At 49.5% G+C, this 22,554-nt stretch overlaps 1 protein-coding gene across 3 annotated transcripts in view; it reads left to right on the top strand.

Annotated features, from left to right (window-relative positions):
* Positions 1–16,073, top strand: part of ZNF777 (zinc finger protein 777) — a 29,062-nt gene extending 12,989 nt beyond the window's left edge. For all 3 annotated transcript variants that reach the window (XM_045496064.1, XM_045496063.1, XM_045496065.1), the window contains exons 5-6: positions 10,511–10,762; positions 14,455–16,073. In XM_045496064.1, the coding sequence (XP_045352020.1) occupies positions 10,511–10,762; positions 14,455–15,611 (1,409 nt within the window). In that variant the 3' untranslated portion in view covers positions 15,612–16,073. The remainder of the gene's footprint in view (positions 1–10,510; positions 10,763–14,454) is intronic.
* The last annotated feature ends 6,481 nt before the right edge of the window (positions 16,074–22,554 follow it).

The following is a 22,554-nucleotide window of genomic DNA, read 5'->3' as shown; positions in this document are numbered from 1 at the left end:
GGCAGAAACTGCCGTGTCCACCAGTGACCTCGGCAGGAGGAGCGTTGGCGGTGTGATGGAGTGGATGGAGGGGAGAATGGGAGGGGAGGGAGGCAGCGCCCACCATCAGTGAGTGGGGAGTGGAAATAAGGGGGCAGTGGCTGGGGGAGCGGACCCTGTCTACTTAAGATGGGGATCGCTAACGCCGATGAGGGATACTGATGGCAGTGATCCAGTTGATAGGGGAAGTTAATGATGCAGAAGTGGAAAATGTAAATGTAACATGAAGTCCATGATGTAAACAAAGGATAGGAAAAAAAAATTCAATGAAGAAATGCGATTTCATTATGTTTCCACTTGACTTTTTTTCCTATTTTTTGTATGCTTTGTAGAATGTTCTGAAGTAAGTATATATTACTTCTTATTCAGTAAAAATAATTTTTGACAAAAACAATGCATGAAGAAAGACTTCGAGTTAAAGATGGCAGGTTGAACATGTGTTTACTCCTACCTCCCAGAATCCTTCTAAAGCAAGAGCGAAGGGACTTTTAAAAGGAATGGACAAGGAGACAACAGCAACCAAATCTTGGAAGTCTGAAAGCAGATGGCTGGGTGATTACTGATTTAGAAAGCTAAATCCAAAATTGGTATTGGGGAAAGCAGAAAAGAAACTCGATTTGCACTCCACCCCCCATCCCTACTCAAGACTTGGGAATCAGCAGTACCAGAGACTCTAGGTATCTTTGGAAATGGGGGCAAAAGTGGTGTTAAAAACAGAAGATTGGTCAAACATCTTTTTTTTTTTTTTTTAATATTTATTTTTGAGAGAGAGAGCACGAATGAGGAAGGGGCAGAGATGGGGGTGGGCAGAGAATCCGAAGCAGGCTCCCACTGATATCCTGATTCGGGTCCAAACTCACGAATCATGAGATCATGACCTGAATTGAAGTCGGATGCTCAGCCAACTGAGCCACCCAGGCGCCCCAAAGTCAGAGATCTTTTAAAGAGGCATTTAAACACTACCATATCCCCTCCGCCGCCCCCTTCAATCCCTACAACTGGCATCTGCCTCTGCCAACCCTGGTGGACAACCAAGGCTTACTCCCTGGAGAAGATCAACACGAGGATGTCTGAACGTGGACGCCAGGCACCATGAAGGGTGGGCACCATGCTGAAAACAAGGGAATCAGTGAAACTTGACCTACAGATGTTGAGATCTCCAGCCTTCCTCCCTAACCGGACTCCAAAATGATGCTGACATCCAGGACGAGACCTCAGGGCAGTGTATTCGAAGAGTCTTGTCCGGAGACTTTTGGGACCAGCCTAAGGTATTTCCCAGTGAAATGACTCCTTGAAGTCATCCTGTTGGGAAACCCATCACTAGCAAGCCCTACCTAAATACACCAAACTTTAAATCTCTTTTGAGTATTCTACTTATAAATAGAAAACCAAGAACCACAGACATTTGGGGAAAGCCTCTAATATACAAAGGCCAAAGGAAAAGAAAGCAGAAAAAATAGATTCCAAAGAAACATGGACCATGCAGAGGAATTTAAAAAACTATGTTTTCGGGCACCTGGGTGGCTCAGTCGGTTGAGCGTCCGACTTTGGCTCAGGTCATGATCTCGCGGTTTATGAGTTCAAGCCCCGCATCGGGCTCTGTGCTGACAGCCCAGAGCCTGGAGCCTGCTTCAGATTCTGTGTCTCCCTCCCTCTCTGCTCCTCCCCTGCTCACACTCTGTCTCTCTCTCAAAAATAAATAAACATTTTTTTTTTAACTGGAAAATATTTTCCAACGATTCTAGGGTTTTCTATCAGCCAGACCCTTCTAATTAATGTGAGAAATGAAATCGAGACGTTTTCAAGGTCTCCTGTGCGCGCCCTCTCTCAAAGTGAGGGAGACGCTTTGCTAAAATGAGGACGTAAGCCGAGCAAGAGGTGTTAGGAGCTCCAACATGAGCGAGGCGAGGCGAAATCCCTGGGGTGCTGCCGAAGGGGGAATCCCAAGAAGACAGCTGTGCACCTGGAGGCAACCAGTCCAGACTGGAGCACATCAGAAGGTTCTAGGAAATTTTTCTTCAAGTAGATGAAAGTAAGAAATGCCCATTATATCTGAATGTTTCGAAGAGACCATTACAGAGGAGGTTGGGGAGTTTAGAGCCCACTTCATGAAAACAGTAAGCTAAGCCAAGGGAAAAAAAATGATCAACTCCAGGGAAAGCAAGAACGTTCGCAGACAGACAAGTAACTGTGGTATATACTACACATTCGATTTTACATAACATTTATGTCGTCTAGTCATGTGAACACCTGAAATTAATCCAGCCAGAGTTGCAACCTAAATTGGAAGGATGAGGGATTTGGAAAAGATTTGCCTGGATGCGGAGGGATGGTCTTCATGTTCAGCTCTTGGAAGTCAATAGGTGATGTTTAAATTGAAAACTCAAGGAGTATCAATAGAAGTCTGTTCCTTAGAGTTAGGAAGGAGAATGACAAAGGAATCAGCTGGAGTTGCCTCTGGGGAGCAGGAAATAGTGGTTGGGAGTGGGGGGAGCTCTTTAAAAACATTTTGAAAAACTATTTAACCCTTGGCCTGGGTACATATATAAATTTTTTTTTTAAGATTTTTTTTTTAACCTTTTATTTATCTTTGAGAGAGAGAGCGCGCACGAGCAAAGGAGGGGCAGAGAGAGAGGGAGACACAGAATCCGAAGCAGCTCCAGGTTCCAAGCTGTCAGCACAGAGCCGGACATGGGGCTCGAACCCACGAAGTGTGAGATCATGAACTGAGCCAAAGTCGGACGCTCAACTGACTGAGCCACCGAGGCGCCCCTAAGATTTTAAAAACTAATATGCCAAAAACTTTTAAAGTCTAACAGAAAGTGCAGCTATAAGAAGGTTGGAAAGCTAGTGCTGACCATCATTGCTTTGCTTTGAGCTGATAGGGAAGGTTAACGTGGCAACACTCGTTTTTACTTTCCAGTAAAACTCTGAAGTTTCATCAGCGCAATTCAAAAACTGAATGCAGAGAAAGCGAAAGTCCCACGCAGTTCTCTCTCACAAGACAACAGTTTATTCCTTCTAATTTATGTGCACATAACACACACACAACTTTAATTATATAAGTAAGACATAAATACCTTCTCATTGTAAAAAAATATATGTATAGCAGTACATACATTGGGAACTCGCTTTTTCCAATTGCGTCTCTTTGACTTCTTTGCGTGTAAGAACATACAAATCTTTTTTTAATAGCAGACTATAGTATTCTATGTATTGATCTCATAACTTATTTAAATGAACTCCCACTGATGTACATTTAGAGTGTTTACAAGTTTCAGTGCTTCACTAAAGATCCTTTGTAAGTAAATCTTATGCACTTGTCAGAAAGTTGTTTAGAAGTAGACTTTGTGGATAGAAGGGTAGACCCATTAAAAAATTTGATACATACTGTGGCGCCTGGGTGGCTCAGTCGGTTGAGCATCTGACTTCAGCTCAGGTCATGATCTCCGAGTCTGTGAGTTCGAGCCCCGCATCGGGCTCTGTGCTGACAGCTCGGAGCTCTGTCTCTCTCTGTCTCAAAAATAAATAAAAACATTTAAAAAAATAAATTAAAAAAATTGATACATACTTTAAAAATGTCCCTTAAAACTGGGGTGCCTGTGTGGCCCCATCAGTTGAGCGTCCAACTTCAGCTCAGGTCATGATCTCACAGTTTGGGGGTTCAAGCCCCGCATCAGGCTCTGTGCTGACAGCTCGGAGCCTGGAGCCTGCTTTGGATTCTGTGTCTCCCTCTCTCTCTGCCCCTTCCCCACTCGCATTCTGTCTCTTGCACACGCGCTCTCAAAAATAAACATTAAAAAAAAAAAAAAAGTCCCTCAAAACAATTGTGCCAATTTATACACCTTCGGTTTTATACACAACCATGTGACTACCTGTTTTCCCCACACTGAAGCCGATATTAGGTATTATTTATCTTTTTATTATTTGCCCAAACTGATGGGTAGAAAAGACAATATTTTGGTGCTTTCATTTGACTTCTGTAAGAGCAATGTTGAGCCTATTTTCCTACCTTTATTGATCACCAGGATGTCTTGTCTTATGAATTATCTTCTGCTTATTGTCCTTTGGGATTATTCATCTTTTTATTGATTTGTGAAAGCTTTTTAAATGTTAAGGGTATTAGGTCTTATTATGTATATAAATATATGGTTTACCTTTGTATATAGTATTTGTGTGGGGGTGGATATGGCTGTTTTAAATTGTTGTGTGTTCAAATTTATCATTTTTTTTTAACATTTATTTATTTTTGAGACAGAGAGAGACAGAGCATGAATGGGGGAGGGTCACAGAGAGAGGGAGACACAGAATCTGAAACAGGCTCCAGGCTCTGAGCTGTCGGCACAGAGCCTGACGCGGGGCTCGAACCCACGGACCGTGAGACCATGACCTGAGCCGAAGTCAGATGCTTAACCGACCGAGCCACCCAGGCGCCCCCAAATTTATCAGTTTTAAGTTTCTGCATATTCAGATTTACCCATTATTTTCTTTATGGTGACTGGGTTTCACATTATGTGTAGAAATACTTACTCAGCCCCTTTTATTTAGTAAACATGATCACAGGTCTTGGGCCTATGAGCTTTCAAAAGCCTCTAAAACTATTTGAAATCTGAAATAAACTATATTTTTTTGCTCCAGAAAACAAAAAATCGCAGAATATACATAATGACACATTTTAACTAAGTGTCTGCAAATATAACATTATTTCAGCTTCACTAACTATTAAATGTGGTGCTCACAGACCCACCATACATTTGGAAACCATTTGTAGGATAGTATTTTTTTTCCCATCTTGCAGAGGTTCTTAGGAAGAATTGTACTTACAGAGATCACAAACCAAGCACAAACTAAAGAAGTCCCTCATCACCAAACAATGTCCAGGCAAAACTAGAGAAATTCTTTCCAAAACAAGTTACAGCTAAAAATGAGAGTGGGTATGTGTTGGGCACATTTCACGTTTGGTGTGGCTGGCCAGACGGCCTCCAGAAGGAGTATCTGAAGTCCCAGAGGGCGTGGGGTAGGGCCTCTTCCACACCTCACAGTTGTATAAAGAAAGAAAAAAGGAAAGGGAAGAAGCTGGGCTTTCTTCTTCTAATACTAGTGTGATTTCATGGTGTCTAAAGTCTTGTTTCATCAGTGATTTATTTTGATGTCGAGATGCTTGTCTTGTTGGGAAGCCAGTTGTCTCCACTCCATTCATTCATTCATTCATTCATTCATTTGTTCCCACTCCATTTACTTAAAACTTTTCCTTACTGTTCTGCCATTGGTCATAAACTATAGTCCTACAAGGGATGTGTCTTTATTTATTTTTTTTAATGGGAGAACAAATTACTGCCTATAATGTATATTTATTTTTGAGAGAGAGTGTGAGTGAGGGACGGGCAGAGAGAGAGGGAGACGCAGAATCCGAAGCAGGCTCCAGGCTCTGAGCTGTCAGCACAGAGCCCGACGCGGCACTTGAACTCACGAACCGCGAGATCATGACCTGAGCCGAAGTCGGATGCTTAACCTACTGAGCCACCCAGGCACCCCACAAATTACTTCTTATAAATGCAATTTGGTTGTCAATACTGTTTCAAAAGTTGTTTGGGGTGGGGAGGAAGTCTTTTTGATGGGAGACAGCTGGCTTCCCTACTGTCTAACAAATGGAAGGGAAGCATGAAAATGTATACACATGGCACATTTTGAGGGAAAAAGAAAGAAACGCCATAGAGAGGAGTACAGTTACATTCAGCTGAGAGCATGGTAGGAGGTTTGGCAGAGTGAGGTCTCAAATCCCACAAACCGCCCCCCCGTCCCCATCCTAGGAGGGAGCATTTCTCTGAGGTATAAAAAGCCCCGTGGGTCACAGAGACAATCCAGAACGCAGGGATAACATGGCCGCAAGTGCATCGCGTTGGGACCCATATGGCAAATTCTTTCGCAAGTTAGATCATTTGCAATACTTTGCTTTCAACAAAATTGAAAGAGAACCTAATTAAGTTGTCAGCTAATAGGTCATTAGAAACAGTTTTTGATGGTATGTTAACCATGTGTGCTTTCATAGCATTATAATTCAGACAAATTCGAAGAATCAAGTGATGATTCCGTAACAAAGCTCCCGCCAGCCCATCCATGTATCTTTGTAAATGAGCTTTCCCAATGCTTGTATTTATGAAAATGAAAATTAGGAATATGTTTGATTCTGAACTGTGTCTCAATCAAGCAATAAGAATATTCATTCTCAGGGGGCGCCTGGGTGGCTCAGTTGGTTAAGTGACCGACTTCGGCTCAGGTCATGATCTCGCAGTTTGTGGGTTCGAGCCCCGCATCGGGCTCTGTGCTGACATCTCGGAGCCTGGAGCCTACTTCAGATTCTGTCTCCCCCTCTCTCTGCCCCTCCCCTGCTCACACTCTGTGTCTCTCTGTCTCTCAATAATAAATAAATGTTAAAAAAATTATTAAAAAAGAAAGAATATTCATTCTCAGATAAGCAAACTAATTGGTAAAAAAAAAAAAATTCCTCCCATCCTTCTAAGAGACGTTTCTAATACATTTTTTGTTTTCTATCTTGAATAACCACTGTGTATCATTCTATAGTAATAATAACTAAGGATAACTTAAGCCAGGAAGACAGCAAGTAGAGAGCCCTGTGATTAGTAGAAATGAAAGCAAGATTAATCTTTCAATTTACATACACATTTTTGTGGCAGAATGGTAGACGAGGAGACCCGTGAAAGTCTTCTAAGCATAAAAATATATTCTATTAGGATAATATTCTGTGGGCAAAGTGGGAATGGAAATAGAAGTTCAGGGTGCAAAGGGATGATACAAAAATTGCAACTATCAAAGAAGAACTTGTTTGTGTATTTTTTAAGTGAATAATAGCGGGATTAAAATTGTTGCGGTCCTTAGATGCCACTGGTGACATTAAAAAGTGACGGAAAAGTTTATTTTAAAACATCAATATTTACAGTATTCCAGAAATGACATCTTTTGCAGTTACTGAAGCATTTGATATGTTTATTCAAAAAAAAGTGCAAAGGGGTACCTAGTTTTTAAAGACTACTTTAAGGGGGCGCCTGGGTGGCTCAGTCGTCTAGGTGTGTGACTTCTGCTCAGGTCACGATCTCGCGGTTTGTGAGTTCGAGCCCCGTGTTGGGCTCTGTGCTGACAGCTCGGAGCCTGGAGCCCGCTTCGGATTCTGTGTCTCCCTCTCTCTCTGCCCCTCCCCCGCTCGCACTCTGTGTGTGTGTGTGTGTGTGTGTGTGTGTGTGTGTGTGTGTCTGTCTCAAAAACAAATAAACATTAAAAAAAATTTTTTTTAAAGACTACTTTAGGGAGGAGGCAAGCAAAATGTTTTCAGGTGTTTGTGAAGTCAGGGAAGATCTTCTCCTGGTGCCAGAGTCACGGTCGTGCCTGTGACCCTAGCAACAGAGACCAGGATTGCAGAGAGAAGCGGGCCCTGCTGGTGGAGCGCGGTGGCCGGTGGCCCCATGAACACTGGAAACTGGCAGGGTTAAGGGAAAGAGCAGAGGGGCCACTGTCCCCTCCCCCCCCCCCCCCCAGTGGGAGAGGAAAGGGGAGGAAGCAGGATGACTGAGCTAGAGCAGGAGCAAGGCACTGACGTGAGCATGTGTGACTCCATCTTCTTTGTGAGACAGAGAATAGGATGGAAGTGTTCTGGAGACTTGGTTGTTGGGGAGGAGGTGGGCACGTCCGTGTTTAAGGCTGCGGACAGGGCGTCGGGGACCATCAGAGCTGCCTTATATTGCCGCTACTCCCCACGCTGGCAGGAGACAGGTTGGCTGCGTGGAAGAGGATTAAAGGGTTGCCGGGCATCGGGAAGAACGCAGCTTCGGGTCCCGTGGCATCAGCTGCTAGTAAGTGCACTTGGTGCTCCGCTTTCCCCGGCTTTGAGCTTGGGGATCAGCAGTGCCCGCGGTCAACAGCCAGGAGGCTTCACAGGGGCAGGGACTGTTGGCTTTGTTTACGAGTTTCCTGGTTTCTTTTCTCTTCCCACAACACTTATCACGCTCTGGCTTACCATATAATTTATTAATTATGTTTATTGCCTGAGGTGAGATGTGTGAGGAAGGGGAGAAGCTCTGCTATGCTCACTGATGTATCCCAAGCCATTCGAACACCCCATCGCCCATAGTTGGTGCTCAGTAAATATGCACTGAATGAATGAATAAATGAATGAACGAATGAATGAATATGTTTAGGCATTATACATTTAAATTTTTTTTTTAATGTTTATTTACTTTTGAGACAGAGACAGAGAGAGACAGAGCATGAATGGGGGAGGGTCAGAGAGAGAGAGGGAGACACAGAATCTGAAACAGGCTCCAGGCTCTGAGCTGTCAGCACAGAGCCCGACACGGGGCTCGAACTCACAAAGTGAGATCATGACCTGAGCCGAAGTCGGACGCTTAACCGACTGAGCCACCCAGGCGCCCCGGCATTATACATTTATAAGTTCCTTAATTAACAAAATGATTTTCAACCGTGAGGGAGTTGATGCCGGCACAGCTCTCTCCATATGGAAGAAAGTAAGACTGAATCCCTACCTCACTCTCTACACAAAATAAATTTCAGATGGAGCAAAGACCTAAATGTAAACAATAAAACCATAAAAACCTTGAAGTAAAATCCAGGAGACCAGATGAACCATCCAGGGGCGGAGGAGACCCTCCTAACTAAGACAGAAAACCCAGAAGCCATGAAAGAAAGAGGGACATGGGTGACCACGTGAAAACGTGAAGAAAGCCGTCTGATAAGAGGTGGCACAGAGTCAACAGACAAACGTTAGATTTGGGAGTGTCTGAAATGCTGCTAAGGGAAGACGGGTTATCTTTAGCACAGGAACCAAAGGACCCTTACCGATTGACAAAAACAGAACACGGTTCATGCAGAATCAACTAGAAAAGGCCAATAAGTAAAAGAAATACTCAGATCACCCGAGTCAGGAGAGTATCAGTAAATTGTCAATTTACCCCCATCTGAGTGAGGAAAATTTTAGGTGTCTGTCACTGGCAGGGGTGTGGGGAAGAGGATGTTCTCATGCAGGTAGAAATACGAATTGTCACAGCCTGGCTCAAAAGGAGCCTGACGACTTGTACCAGATTAAAAATAACGACACCTTAGACTCCGAGGCCCCCGCTCCTGGGGTTCTCACGGAAATAAAATCCCTAGTTGATAGGCGGCCATGTAAATCAACATGTGATTGCAGCACAGTTGATCACGCAAAAAGACCAGAAACAAAAAAGTGAATGTTCCTGCGGGAAGGGAGTGGTTGGACACACACGCAGCACTTAGGAGGAGTGCATTAGCTGTGCAGAAATTGCCGTGCAGGAATTTCTACAGGATACCTGAGAGGGAAGAGGAGGTATATGGCAATTTTCTTTTTTTTTTTTTTTAACCAATAATGGCCAGAAAATAAAAACAGATACGCATCAACTTGTTGCAATAAATAACCACAGAAGCATAGAGAAAAATACTAGGTTAACTACAGGAGTTGCCGGGGAGGCCATAAGCCGCGACAGGGGAATTGGGGGAAAGGGAAGGGCAAATCAAAAGAGAAAAATCTGTGCGCTAAAAGAGTATGTGCGAGATCCCGCTTAGGCAACATGATGCCCGTGTGTGTGTGTGTGTGTGTGTGTGTGTGTGTGTGTGTTGACATTTGAAATCACCTGCAGGCCTACCGGCAAGTTGAAAAAAAGGGCAATGTGTGTAATCAGATGCTGTTTAACCTAAAACAAACCCAAGAGCTCCGAGGGTACATGTGCTCGTGCTTGTTAACTGTGGGCCGGGGTGGTGGGGGGACTCGGGGGGCTCTGGTCTGTCCGTGTCGGACCCCTGGGGCATGGGCTGGAAGGGTGTGCAGGGTGAGGAGATGGTTGGCCTTTTCGTTATTCACCTTGACTGTAAGGGAGAGAAACTGTCGACTTTGGCTGGCCTGACCCGGGAAAGGGAATTAAGATCTCTTTTTAAACCCTGGCAATACTATTTTAAATTTTTTTTTTTAACGTTTATTTATTTTTGAGACAGACAGAGCATGAACGGGGGAGGGGCAGAGAGAGAGGGAGACACAGAATCCAAAGCAGGCTCCAGGCTCTGAGCCATCAGCCCAGAGCCCGATGCGGGGCTCGAACTCACGGACCGCGTGATTGTGACCTGAGCCGAAGTCGGACGCCCAACCGACTGAGCCACCCAGGTGCCCCGAAACCCTGGCAATACTATTTTAAAAACTGTAGGGGTTGTGGAACACAAACTCTGCATCTATTTAACTTTACTCCAGTGCGTACAAAATGTCCAGAAAATTCTGTCTACTCACTCAACATTGTATTTCCTCACGGTCTCTAAAATCACAATTCTTGAAATGTAAAATCTAGGCTGCAGAAACCTTGGCCGTGCAATGACCACGTTCTGGGTTCTTTTGTTTCCCTCCCCCACCCCCGTCCCCTCCCCCTCCCCGCCCTCCCAGCACACGACGGGATCGTGATTAAGATCGAGGTGCAGACCAACGACGAGGGCTCAGAAAGTTTGGAGACCCCGGAGCCCCTGATGGGACAGGTGGAGGAGCATGGCTTTCAGGACTCCGAGCTGGGCGACCCGTGTGCGGAGCAGCCAGACTTGGACATGCAAGAACAGGACAATACGCTGGAAGAGTCCACCGAAGGCTCCAGCGAGTTCAGCGAGCTCAAACAGATGCTGGTGCAGCAGAGAAACTGCGCAGGTCAGTTGGAGGGGGTCCAGGCGTGGGGAGCTGCTGCCATCAGGCCCGCGGGCAGGCCCCTGCCTCGTGGGAAAGTTGGAGTTTCTCTCCGAAAGGTCACGTGGCAGTGATCAGTGGACAGGTGTGACGTCCCCCGGCGTGGTCTCAGGTGCAGGTGTCCTGCCTCAGGATTTGTAAGAATCGGTCTCTGGCCTGGGCAGAAGGTATTAACAGCCAAAGACTAGGTCAGATGAGGACCCAAAGGGACCTCAGAGATCATCTCTCTCCAGCTCCCCTCCTTCTACAGGCAGAGAAGGTCAGATCAATTGCCCAAGGTCACGACATTGGGGCCAAGCTAGAATTTCCGTCTCCTGGTGTGTCCTTGATGGTTCTTAGGTCACTCTGGAAGCCTCAGTGACCCGGAGATCTCAACCCCCACAACGCATGCTTTTTAAAATGCCGGCCTGTACGGTCCCTTCCCGGTAGAATCGGGCCATCACTTGTGTTTGATCGTGAAACCTCTGGGTCACCCTTCTGCACACTTGGGAGTTCTTGCTCCTCGGGAGTTCAAGAACAGTGAGGAAGTGTCGCCCTCAGCAGCCTGAGCTCAGGACATCTTTTGTGGCTGATTGATGCTGAACGGTCCGGGCAGTCCTGAGAAAATCCCCATCTTGTCATCATGGTGTATTTCTTTTTTTTTTTTTTTTTTTAATTTTTTTTTTCAACGTTTATTTATTTTGGGGACAGAGAGAGACAGAGCATGAACGGGGGAGGGGCAGAGAGAGAGAGGGAGACACAGAATGGGAAACAGGCTCCAGGCTCTGAGCCATCAGCCCAGAGCCCGACGCGGGGCTCGAACTCACGGACTGCGAGATCGTGACCTGGCTGAAGTCGGACACTTAACCGACTGCGCCACCCAGGCGCCCCCATCATGATGTATTTCTAAAACGCACCATTAGGCTTAGTTAGCTACTGTTTTGTTCAGGAGTTCTCAGCTCTATTCATAAAGCAAATCAGCCTGAACCTTTCTTCAGCCACCCTCGTCTAGTTTGGGAAATAAAATGATCTTCTACTTACCAACTGAACTGGGAAGCTTCTGCTCTTTTTTCCCACATTCTGCATCTACTGTGGGAGGTAGGAATTAAGTGAGTTCTACCGAATTTTTAAGGAATACACTTAGGTTCTGGTTTTTGTTTAGATGTTTTGTTTATGTGCAAAAGAGTCATTAGCTATATCCTATCAGTTTATATGCTGTTTGTACTGAGAAATGTGTCCACATCCATTCTTTATTTAATAGGTTTTTTTAAAGTATGATGCTGATGCTTTAAAAAAAATTGTTCACTTTGTAGATGATTCCTTTGCAGTTTGCCTTTTTTGCACGTCATAAAATAGCACGGACATCTTTCTTAGGCAAAAGATGTGGATCTAACTCCTTGTTTTTAAAGAACTGCATGATATTCCAGAAATCCTTCTAATATACCATATGCTGTCTCTGGAAAACAGTGAAAGATGCAGGGCAAACTCTGAGGATGTGCCACAGCAAAGCCTCACAATAGAAAGGCCAGAGTCCCCTCTGGGCACTCCTGTTAATTTTACTGGGAACCTTAGGAAATTCCTGAATGGCACTTGGTGGGATTTGGAGTCCTGGGTTTTAGGGCTGTTTCATTCTCATCTCACTGAAAAAACAAAAACAAAAACTTTGATGCTCAAGGAGAGTTTTTTTTTTCTTTAACGTTCATTCATTGTTGAGAGAGAGACAGAGCACAAGCAGGGGAGAGACAGAGAGAGAGGGAGACACAGAATCCGAAGCAGGCTCCAGGCTCTGAGCTGTCAGCACAGAGCCCGAGGTGGGGCTCGAACCCACAAACCGTGAGATCATGACCTGAGCCGAAGTCGGACGCTTAACCGACTGAGCCACCCAGGCGCCCCTCAAGGAGAGTTTAAATGTCCCAAGGCGCCCATAGTTCCCCTAGGTCTTTCAGAAACAACCCTCATTTTCAGGATAAGCACAGGGACAGCTAATTACTGACCTCTGAAGCTGCCTCCTCCTTCCTGATCTTTTAAGCATCCTGTTCTGAGGATGTTCTGGGTCCCTTGCTACTGAGAATCTGTTGTCCAGCCTGAGCGGGGACTGGCACACTTATGTCCTGCCATGTCCTGGGTTCAGAGGAGTAGAACGGGCCGTGGCCCGGCGGTCACTAACGAATTTGTGGCCAAGACCTTGGCCAGCTCGCGCACGCCGCCAGCTTGTTTCCCCGTCAGCTGAGGAGACAGACTAGGTGGTCCCTAAGTTGCAAGCTCTGAAAAGGTCTGACTGCACTTACTTTATTTGGAACTGTCACTTGGTATCTCTGGGGTGGACGCCCCACGTCTGTGTTGCTCGACTTACCCTCTAAGAGATAGTGAATAAAAAGACACCAGTTGTCAGGCGAGAACTTGAAAAAGTTCTCGTTTGTTTGCTTTTAAGAATCCTGCAAATGCCAACTATTGCCGCGTCCGCCTCACAGGTGGGCCTAGAAAGGTGAGTGCCTTTCTCATGTCACACAGTGTGTGACACCAATTATCAGTGTTTAGGGGGTTGCCAAGTAAGTACTAGGCATCTGAGAAAATGCAAACAGGAGTCAGAGGCCACTCCTTTCCTCTAGGACTTAGGTGCTCGGGGAACACTATAGAACACCACGCAGAACAGCTAACAAGTTGGGCCCTAAAGGGCCAGCCTAGAGGGTGGAGGGCGGGGTGGAGGAGCGCATCGTCCAGTCCGGGAGTTCGCAGAACAACCCCCACAGCAGAGCGTGGGGGAGAGGCAGAGGAGACTCCCCCCCCCCCCCCCCCGACCCCAGCTTCAGGGTCGGTAGAGCCACCGCAGGTGAGTCCCCCACCTGTGCGTGCGCGGTGCCACGTGAGAAGCCTGAGGTCCCCACGTCCTGGGGAGGCGCACCAGCTTGTGCTGTGCGCTCACGGGCGCTTGAGGGCTGCAGCTTGGGCAGGTCAAGGAAGGTTTTAGGGCAAAGACAGGATTGGAGGTGGGTGTTGTGTGACCCTGGTGATTTGGAGGCATGGAGAGGAGGGAGCAGTTGCTGGAGGAAGGCGAGTAAAGGCACTTGAGGGAAGCCCAGAGGTGCGCTCAGGAAAGAGGGAGACCTGGGAGACCTGGGAGCCAGAAAACAGTGACAGCCTGACGAGTCAAGGCCCTTTCCATACAGATGGTAGAAACCCACCTCCCCAAGCAGCCTAAGTGAAAACCGAAAGGCGTGGTTATTGGCCCACGATAGGAATCCATAGGTCCACCAGCATGCCAGCTTCAGGCACCCGGGACCGTAGTGGTTCCCCGGGGGGCTCCGCATGCTGGGTTCCTTCGTTCCTGCTGAGTACTGCCCGCCAGCAGCTTGGGGAGATGGGCGCCGGGCCGCCCCTTTCCTGCTCCCTCTGCACAGAATTCCCAGAGAGGGCTCCCACGGGCCACTGGGGGCCTGGGCTCCTTCCTGACCCAACCCCGAGGCCCGCCTGGGTCAGACACCCAACCCCGTGGAGGTGGGGGCCGCGGGGCGGCAGGGAGTGGAAAGGAGCGTTTTCCCAAAAGAAGGCACCGGGGCCGGTGAGACACAGGCAGTGTGTGTGGGCGAGGGTGAAGCCACCTCACCCGCCGGCGCCCAGGGCGGAGGCCCCGGGCGACAGCTGACCTCTCTCCGTCTCTCTCCCTGTCCCTGGAGCAGAGGGGATCGTGATCAAAACCGAGGAGCAGGAGGAGGAGGAGGAAGAGGAGGAGGAGGACGAGCTGCCGCAGCACCTGCAGGCCCTCGGGCAGCTGTCGGGGCGCTACGAGGCCGGCATGTACCAGACCCCGCTGCCCGGGGAGCTGTCCCCCGAGGGCGAGGAGAGCCCCCCGCCGCTGCAGCTGGGCAAGCCGGCCGTGAAGAGGCTGGCGCCACCGACGCACGGGGAGCGGCACCCGGGCGACAACCGCGGCTCCTCGAGCCAGCAGCAGCGGAACCGGCGCGGCGAGCGGCCCTTCACCTGCATGGAGTGCGGCAAGAGCTTCCGGCTGAAGATCAACCTCATCATCCACCAGCGCAACCACATCAAGGAGGGGCCGTACGAGTGCGCCGAGTGCGAGATCAGCTTCCGCCACAAGCAGCAGCTCACGCTGCACCAGCGCATCCACCGCGTCCGCGGCGGCTACGCGTCCCCCGAGCGCGGGCCCGGCTTCACCCCCAAGCACACGCTCAAGCCGCGCCCCAAGTCGCCCAGCTCGGGCAGCGGCGGCGGCGGCCCCAAGCCCTACAAGTGCCCCGAGTGCGACAGCAGCTTCAGCCACAAGTCGAGCCTGACCAAGCACCAGATCACGCACACGGGCGAGCGGCCCTACACGTGCCCCGAGTGCAAGAAGAGCTTCCGCCTGCACATCAGCCTGGTGATCCACCAGCGCGTGCACGCGGGCAAGCACGAGGTCTCCTTCATCTGCAGCCTGTGCGGCAAGAGCTTCAGCCGCCCGTCGCACCTGCTGCGCCACCAGCGGACTCACACGGGCGAGCGGCCCTTCAAGTGCCCCGAGTGCGAGAAGAGCTTCAGCGAGAAGTCCAAGCTCACCAACCACTGCCGCGTGCACTCGCGCGAGCGCCCGCACGCCTGCCCCGAGTGCGGCAAGAGCTTCATCCGCAAGCACCACCTGCTCGAGCACCGGCGCATCCACACGGGCGAGCGGCCCTACCACTGCGCCGAGTGCGGCAAGCGCTTCACGCAGAAGCACCACCTGCTGGAGCACCAGCGCGCGCACACGGGCGAGCGGCCCTACCCCTGCACGCACTGCGCCAAGTGCTTCCGCTACAAGCAGTCGCTCAAGTACCACCTGCGGACCCACACGGGCGAGTGAGCGCGCCCGCCGCCGCGCCGCCCGGCCAGGTGCGCCGCCAGCTGCGCGGCCCGGCCCGCCCCGGACACCTGCCCGGCCGCCGCCGCCGCCGCGAGGCCCGAGCCGGGCGGGCAGGGGCGGGGCGCCCCCAGCCCCCTTGCCGTGAGCCCCCCTCCCTCCCTTCGTCCCTCCTCCCAAGGACACGGGGGTAGTGAGACCAGGTCGCTTGCTGCCGTGTTTACCGTGTTTACCGGGGGCCCCGGGGGGGGCGGGGGGGGAGTGCGGGGACCTGGGGAACCCCCTTCGGGCTGTTAATTTCCTTGACAATAAAATGGATGAAACCAATCAGCACGGGGGGAGTGATTTGGCCGCCGGCCACTCGGAGGGGCGGTGTAGGGCCACTTAGTTGGGGAATAGAACTTTATAATTACCTTTTGGATACTGTGGTTCTATTTGATAATAATAGAGTAATTTTTAAAAGACGAGCGTTTCCTGTTTGCCGTTTTTGTTTGGTTTTGAAGGGGAGGGTTGAGAAGGTGGCCGAGGGGCGTGTGCCTAGCGTCAGTTGACAGGTTCTCTGGAGCCCCTCTTCTGTGCCCACTCCCTGTGTTGGGTGGTGGAGGGGGCGCGGAGCCCGCGGATTAGAACATGGAAAAGGTGGCGAGCTTGTAGTGAATCCCTGGATGGCAGGGCAGACGCGCCTGGCTGCGGACCCTGGCGCGCGCCGTGGTGTGGGGAGGACAGTGGGAGCCGAGGGAGCGGTAGGGCCCGGTTGACCAGAATGGTCAGGGAGGGTAACAGGTTTGGAATGGGCTGGAGAGACAGTTCTACGGCAAAAGCTGGGCGCTTCCCTCGGGACCGGGCCAGATCTCCCGCCCAGCTTGAAATGCAGCTGGTGGGGGATAGCGGGCCAGGGGTGCAGGGAGGGGGTAGGGAAGGGGTGCAGAGGCTCCTGGTGCCCGTGGTTGGAGGAACCACAAAAGGCTCCGGTCAGACCTTTTTTATGTGTATGTTGCGCCAAAGCTACTCTCTGGGTTTGTGAAATGCACCAACGCACCCTGGTTGTAGGTGTTGGTTCATCTCCGATGACCCCCCCCCCCCCCCCCCCCCCCCAGTGAGGCGCCCAGAGAGAAACTGCAGGTGCATTACTTTGCCCACCGGAGCGGTTTATTCTCAACTGCTCCTGGGCTTGGCAGTGACCCAGAGAGAATTCGGACAATTTGAAGAGACAATTCATGGAGGCTAGCAGAGGGCCGAGCTCAGCCTGGTAAACCGGGGAGGCCAGGCTTCTGCTGAAAAATGGGGAGAACAGCGGGCGAGACAAGAAGTGCTCGGGGGAGGCAGGTTAAGCTGTGAGTCAGGGTGGAGAGGAGCGGATGGTGGACAAGAGGATCGGAAAAGGGAATCTGAGGGAGAAGGTGCCTTGTCATTGGCTCTGCAGAGACCCAGAGGTCGTCAACTGCCTCCTTTATCAGGATGCATAAACTGAGGCACAGAGAGGGGAGGTGATGCTCAAGGTCTCACATTTGAAAGGATCTGACTTTTCTGGAAAGTTTCTGCAAGGCTGGTAGGACATTAGAACAAGCAGCTGGAGGCCGGAAGGAGGCCGGGGCTAGTGCGAGGGGCTTGCAAGGCCAGCCTTGGTCCTGGGCTGCAGAACCAGCTGAAGAGCAGTCAGATCCAGGAGCAGGCAGTGAGGCAGACCACAGGGGGAGGATCCTGGAGGAGTCAGAAGAGCTTCTCCACGAGGGTGGTGACGGAGCCCATCCCGGGCTGCAGAGGATTCCACGGAGGAGAGAAATGGGCCAGGCCTTCTCGGCGGCGGGATCCTTAAAGGGGGAGGTATGGCAAATGAGCTCCAATGTTAAGCAGTGACTGATGAAACCCACTGAGCTGGAGAAAGGGCTTGGGTAGGAAACCAAGGTCAAAAAGGTTGGCTTGAAGCAGATTCTGTGTGCAGTGCAAAGAGGGTTTTGGACCTAAGACTTCGTGACGGTGGGGTTTGATTTGCTCTCGTGCGGGAAACCCTTGCCAAGCAGGAGAGGCTTGATACGGACAGATAGCAGGAGACCGAAGCGGACCAGGAGGGAAACGTGCCGTGGTCAGACATCTGGGGGAAGCAGCCGTGTGCAGCGGACGGGCCACGGATGATGGGTCTGGTGGCTAGTGCTGAAGGAATGCCGGAGGACCCGGTGCTCTGGAACACCAGGATATTTGAGGCCTGGAAGGGATGTTAGAGGCGTTGTGGAGATACTTGGTGGAGGGCCATTGGTGCCCAATTTACTGGTCCCGGAACTGGAGGACCAAGAGTGCCGGAGATGCTCAGACTTGAGAAGGAGACCGCGGTGGTTTGGGGAGGCTCAGAGTGACTTCATTTGTTACACCCAGTTACCAGGGCATCCTCGGGGCATTGGGGGCCACATGGCGATGGTGAGCCTTTCTTTTCCTAGGAAATCTGGCTGTAACGGATTAAATATAGCCAGGGACCCGTACTCCTTGCGTGGGGCTCGCCTGGGCTTTCGGGGGTTCTCTGTGCCTCTACCTTCCCTTCCTTGGCTCTAACCCCCTCTCCAAGCGTCTTGGGGGGTGGCGGTGGAGGGGGGGGAGGCTGTGCTCCACGGTATCTCTTCGCTCACACCATGGTGACTCTCACTCTCCATCCACCACGATCTCCATGGCGTCAGAGGCCAACAGCTCTCGAGGACGGTTACGGAAGTGCAGACAGACTCTGGAGTGGACCAGATGTGGCTTTAAACTTGACAGCGGTATGGCCTTGAACCAGCTAATTAGCAGAACGTCAACTTCCTCGCCCCGTTCAATGGGGATAAATAAGGCTCCACTGTTCGGAGGCTTAAATCACGTAAAGAATAAATAAGTAGCAAAGAGGCTGGCACATACTCAGGTCTCGGTAAAAGTTTGCTTTTTTCATTATTAGCTCATAATTAAAGACGGCTTAATTTACATAGAAACAGAAGTTCAGGTAGGTAGCCGGCTCCGTGTTGTATTCTGAAAGAATGAATCTCCGAGAAGGAGATTTTCCCCCACAGGCAGAAGCAGAAAGTTATTTTGGTGTGAAGAAGTTCAAGAGCACACAAGCAACTCTCGGTCTCGATGTCAGAGTGGACAGGGATTGAAACACGCCTGTCCGCCGCAAGCCAGAATTTGCAGTGGGCTGTACCCCACCTTTCTGGGTATCTGGTCGTCATCCACAGTGCTCTCCCCGGGCGCCCTTAATTTAATTAGAAGGGCAGACTTTGAAACCAGTTGCCATGGGCCCCATGGAGTTGTGTACCAGGAAGAGCAATTGCCATTAATTGAATGCTAATTACTGTTGAAGACCTTAGTTATACTCTTTTTTATAGATGAAGAGGTTGAGGCTCAGAGAGGTTAACTAGACCCAAAGTCACCCAGCAACCTAATGGTACAGTCAAAATTTGAACTCAAGTCTTTTTTTTTTTTTTAACATTTATTTTTTTTTTAATTTTTTTTTCAATGTTTATTTATTTTTGGGACAGAGAGAGACAGAGCATGAACGGGGGAGGGGCAGAGAGAGAGGGAGACACAGAATCGGAAACAGGCTCCAGGCTCTGAGCCATCAGCCCAGAGCCCGACGCGGGGCTCAAACTCTCGGACCGCGAGATCGTGACCTGGCTGAAGTCGGACGCTTAACCGACTGCGCCACCCAGGCGCCCCAACATTTATTTATTTTTGAGAGAGAGAGAGAGAGAGCATGAGCAGGGAAGGGGCAGAGAGGGAGACACAGAATCTAGAAGCAGGCTCCAGGCTCCGAGCTGTTAGCACCGAGCCTGACGCGGGGCTTGAACTCACGAATCGCGAGATCATGACCGAGTCGGACACTCAACCGACTGAGCCACCCAAGCGCGCCTGACCTCAAGCCTTTTTGACTCCCAAACCCATGTGCTTGACCAGAGTCCTTTCCCTGGGATCTGAATGGTTGTTGGAAAAGGAAAGCCAGCCCCTCTTTCAAATTATTCCATTGTATCCTCAGATGTAAGACAAAATTTGAGGAAACAGAATATAGTGAGCAGAACATGCCCTGAGCCATATGTTTGCCAAAATTATGAACGTCATCAGAGAAGAGAAGACAGTTGCAGAGGCAAAAAAAGGCCTCTGTGTGGACTCTATGCCATTGCAGCTGGAGAAATTAATGCAACTTCCTCAGGTTGGGGGTGGGGGTCAGCCAGCGGGAGCAGGACCTGAGTCTGGTCCCTTGGGGACAGCCCCAGGTACTTATTAAGCACCACTCGTGTGCAAAGCGGTTGTGTTGGGCCCCATGGAGAAACACAGAAGGATGGGAAGCCATCTGCTTCCTCGACATGCCGGATACTCGGAGGCCTAGTCTTCTAGACCAAGCCTTCGGGGGTCTGGAAAGCTGAGACCCTCACGGACACATTTAGGCAGCTGTGTTCCAGGAAAGAGCCCCGCCTCCATCTCCTCTGGGTGCTTTAACCAGCCAGGTGTCGGGGGAGACCTTTCCCGAGGCACAGTGGTGGAGGCTCCTCAGATTAAGGGATCAGGGCCGGAGGCCTCCAGGCCCTCCTGTTGCCAGGGCAACGGTGAGTCAGGCCAAGGCCTCTCCTCCAGCTCTGGAAAGCTGTTTGGCTACTGAAGCCTCTCACTGCTTCCCAGGCGTAGCGGGAACTTCTAGATTAAAATTAAAAAAAAAAAAAAAAAAAAAAAAGTCTTCATGGACCTCCTCTAGTTGGGTTCCTTAAAACGAGTATTTTTATTAAAATACAATAGAATCTAACCCTTTTATTTCTATTTTCTACAAGAGGTAACTCCAGGCTAACACGCTTTTTAAAAAAGAAAGAGAAAGGGAGAGAGAGGAAGAAAGGAGGGAAGGAAGAGGAAAGAAAGAACGAGAAAAGGAAAAATGAAATCGAGTACTGCGGACGCTGGCCTTACCGGAGGACTGACTTCCGGTCAGCGCTCAGCCCAGCCTTGAGTTTTAGGGACGGTAACAATCATCACCACGATTCAGCGGATCTTCCTATGTTCCAGGCACTGTGCTAACGAAATGCTTTCATTTCATTTTCTCTTGTGCCCACCTGTGAAATCGGTATTCGTCCCTGCCTTTTCCAGATAAAATCCAGAGAGGTCAAGCATTTAGTCCAAGGTCACGTGACCAGAATGGACCCTTAAGCGCGTGCGACCCAAAGCGTGTGCTGTTAACTGCTGTTCCATACTGCCTCCCAATTTCTTCAGCGTGGATCCTTAATAAAAAAAAGGCAAAGAGCACTATTTCTCTCTGATTCGCAGCCCTGACCGTCCTGTGGACACTGCACCTAAGCTCTGCATCTGGCTGAAAGCAGAGGGCTCACTGGCCCACCAGCTTAGCTCAGCCAGGCCTGGCCTGGCCTGCAACCCTGGGACCCGGCCACCCTGGGACGCGGCCCCCCTGGGACGCGGCCCCCCTGGGAGGCCCAGCTCACCTGCAGATGCCTCAGTGGCTGAACTGCCCAGCTAGGAATCCCTCCACCCCCACCCGTTTAAAACTGAGTCTCTCTCTTGCTTAAGGCGTTTGGGAAGACAACTGTGTGTTAAGGCCAGGGGCTCCCCTTCTGTTTGTTGCTGAAGTCAGGACCTAACAAGCCATTTGTTTAACAGAGGAGCTGGGCGAGGGAGATGATGACAAAGAAAATGCACCTGCTCCCTAATAAAATACCACTCTCCTCTTCCAGGCGACACTGCCTGTGGTCGTCACTGTTCCTTCTCGCCATTCCTGCCAGCCGCATGAATGAAACTCACGGCTTCTCTTTGTAAATAATACCCCGGTTCCCAATTAACTCGAGTGTAAGATAGGAAGGAGCCAACTACGGTCTATCAACCAGAGAAAGGGAAAGTTGAATTTTAATGATGAAATATACCAGTGAAAACTTCTATCACTTAAATAATGAATATCAGGATAACAAACTGTTTCCTTTTAGAATCAGAAGAGTCTATACCTTTTTAAGCACGGTATTCCATCAGTTCTTTATCTACAGGATACAGAAACACTATGGTGGTGCCCTCAAAGGATTGAAATTGATTGGATTTAACCTAAATTCAGCAGAAAGTTAAACAGGTTATGAAACCTGACTTTTGCCATTCTTCCACTGAGGGGATGATCCAAGAGCCACATGGCTCCATGATCGAATTTTCTGCAGGCAAATTATTGATGTAAATTCTAAAATCTAAGATAAAATGTTATGTATGTATTGTCCTTTTTTAAGTGTTTTTTTAAATTTTTTTTTTAATTTTTTTTTTCAACGTTTATTTATTTTTGGGACAGAGAGAGACAGAGCATGAACGGGGGAGGGGCAGAGAGAGAGGGAGACACAGAATCGGAAACAGGCTCCAGGCTCCGAGCCATCAGCCCAGAGCCCGACGCGGGGCTCGAACTCACGGACCGCGAGATCGTGACCTGGCTGAAGTCGGACGCTTAACCGACTGCGCCACCCAGGCGCCCCTTAAGTGTTTTTTTAAATGTTAATTTATATTTGAGAGAGAGAGAGCATGGGGGAAGGGCAGAGAGAGAATCCCAAGCAGGCTCCATGCTGTCAGCACAGAGCCTGACCCGGGGCTCGAACTCACAAACCATGAGATCATGATCTGAGCTGAAACCAAGAGTCAGATGCTTAACCAACGGAGCCACCCAGTTTGTGTTGCCTACTTGGCAACTTAATCGTCATCGTTGAAAGTCACATTAATTTTGTCCAAAAGTAAAAGGAGTACATTGATTTTGCATAGTTACCCTCTGCACAATTTAATAATGTATCCAACTAAAATTACTATTATTCCCTTCCCACTTTAAGGCAGTGGTTTCCTTAGCTTATCTTGAATTAACTGATTTACCAAGTCAAAGGTTTGTAATACATTTTGAAATAAGTTTGAAAAAAAAAATTAAACCTCAAACATTTCAGAGCACTGCTAAAAAAAACAAGTCAATATCCAGACCAAA

Source organism: Leopardus geoffroyi, chromosome A2, assembly GCF_018350155.1.
Source record: "Leopardus geoffroyi isolate Oge1 chromosome A2, O.geoffroyi_Oge1_pat1.0, whole genome shotgun sequence".
Classification (NCBI taxonomy): Eukaryota; Metazoa; Chordata; class Mammalia; order Carnivora; family Felidae; genus Leopardus; species Leopardus geoffroyi.
The sequence above is the reverse complement of the archived record's forward strand: the minus strand, read 5'-3'. Positions and strand labels throughout refer to the sequence as shown.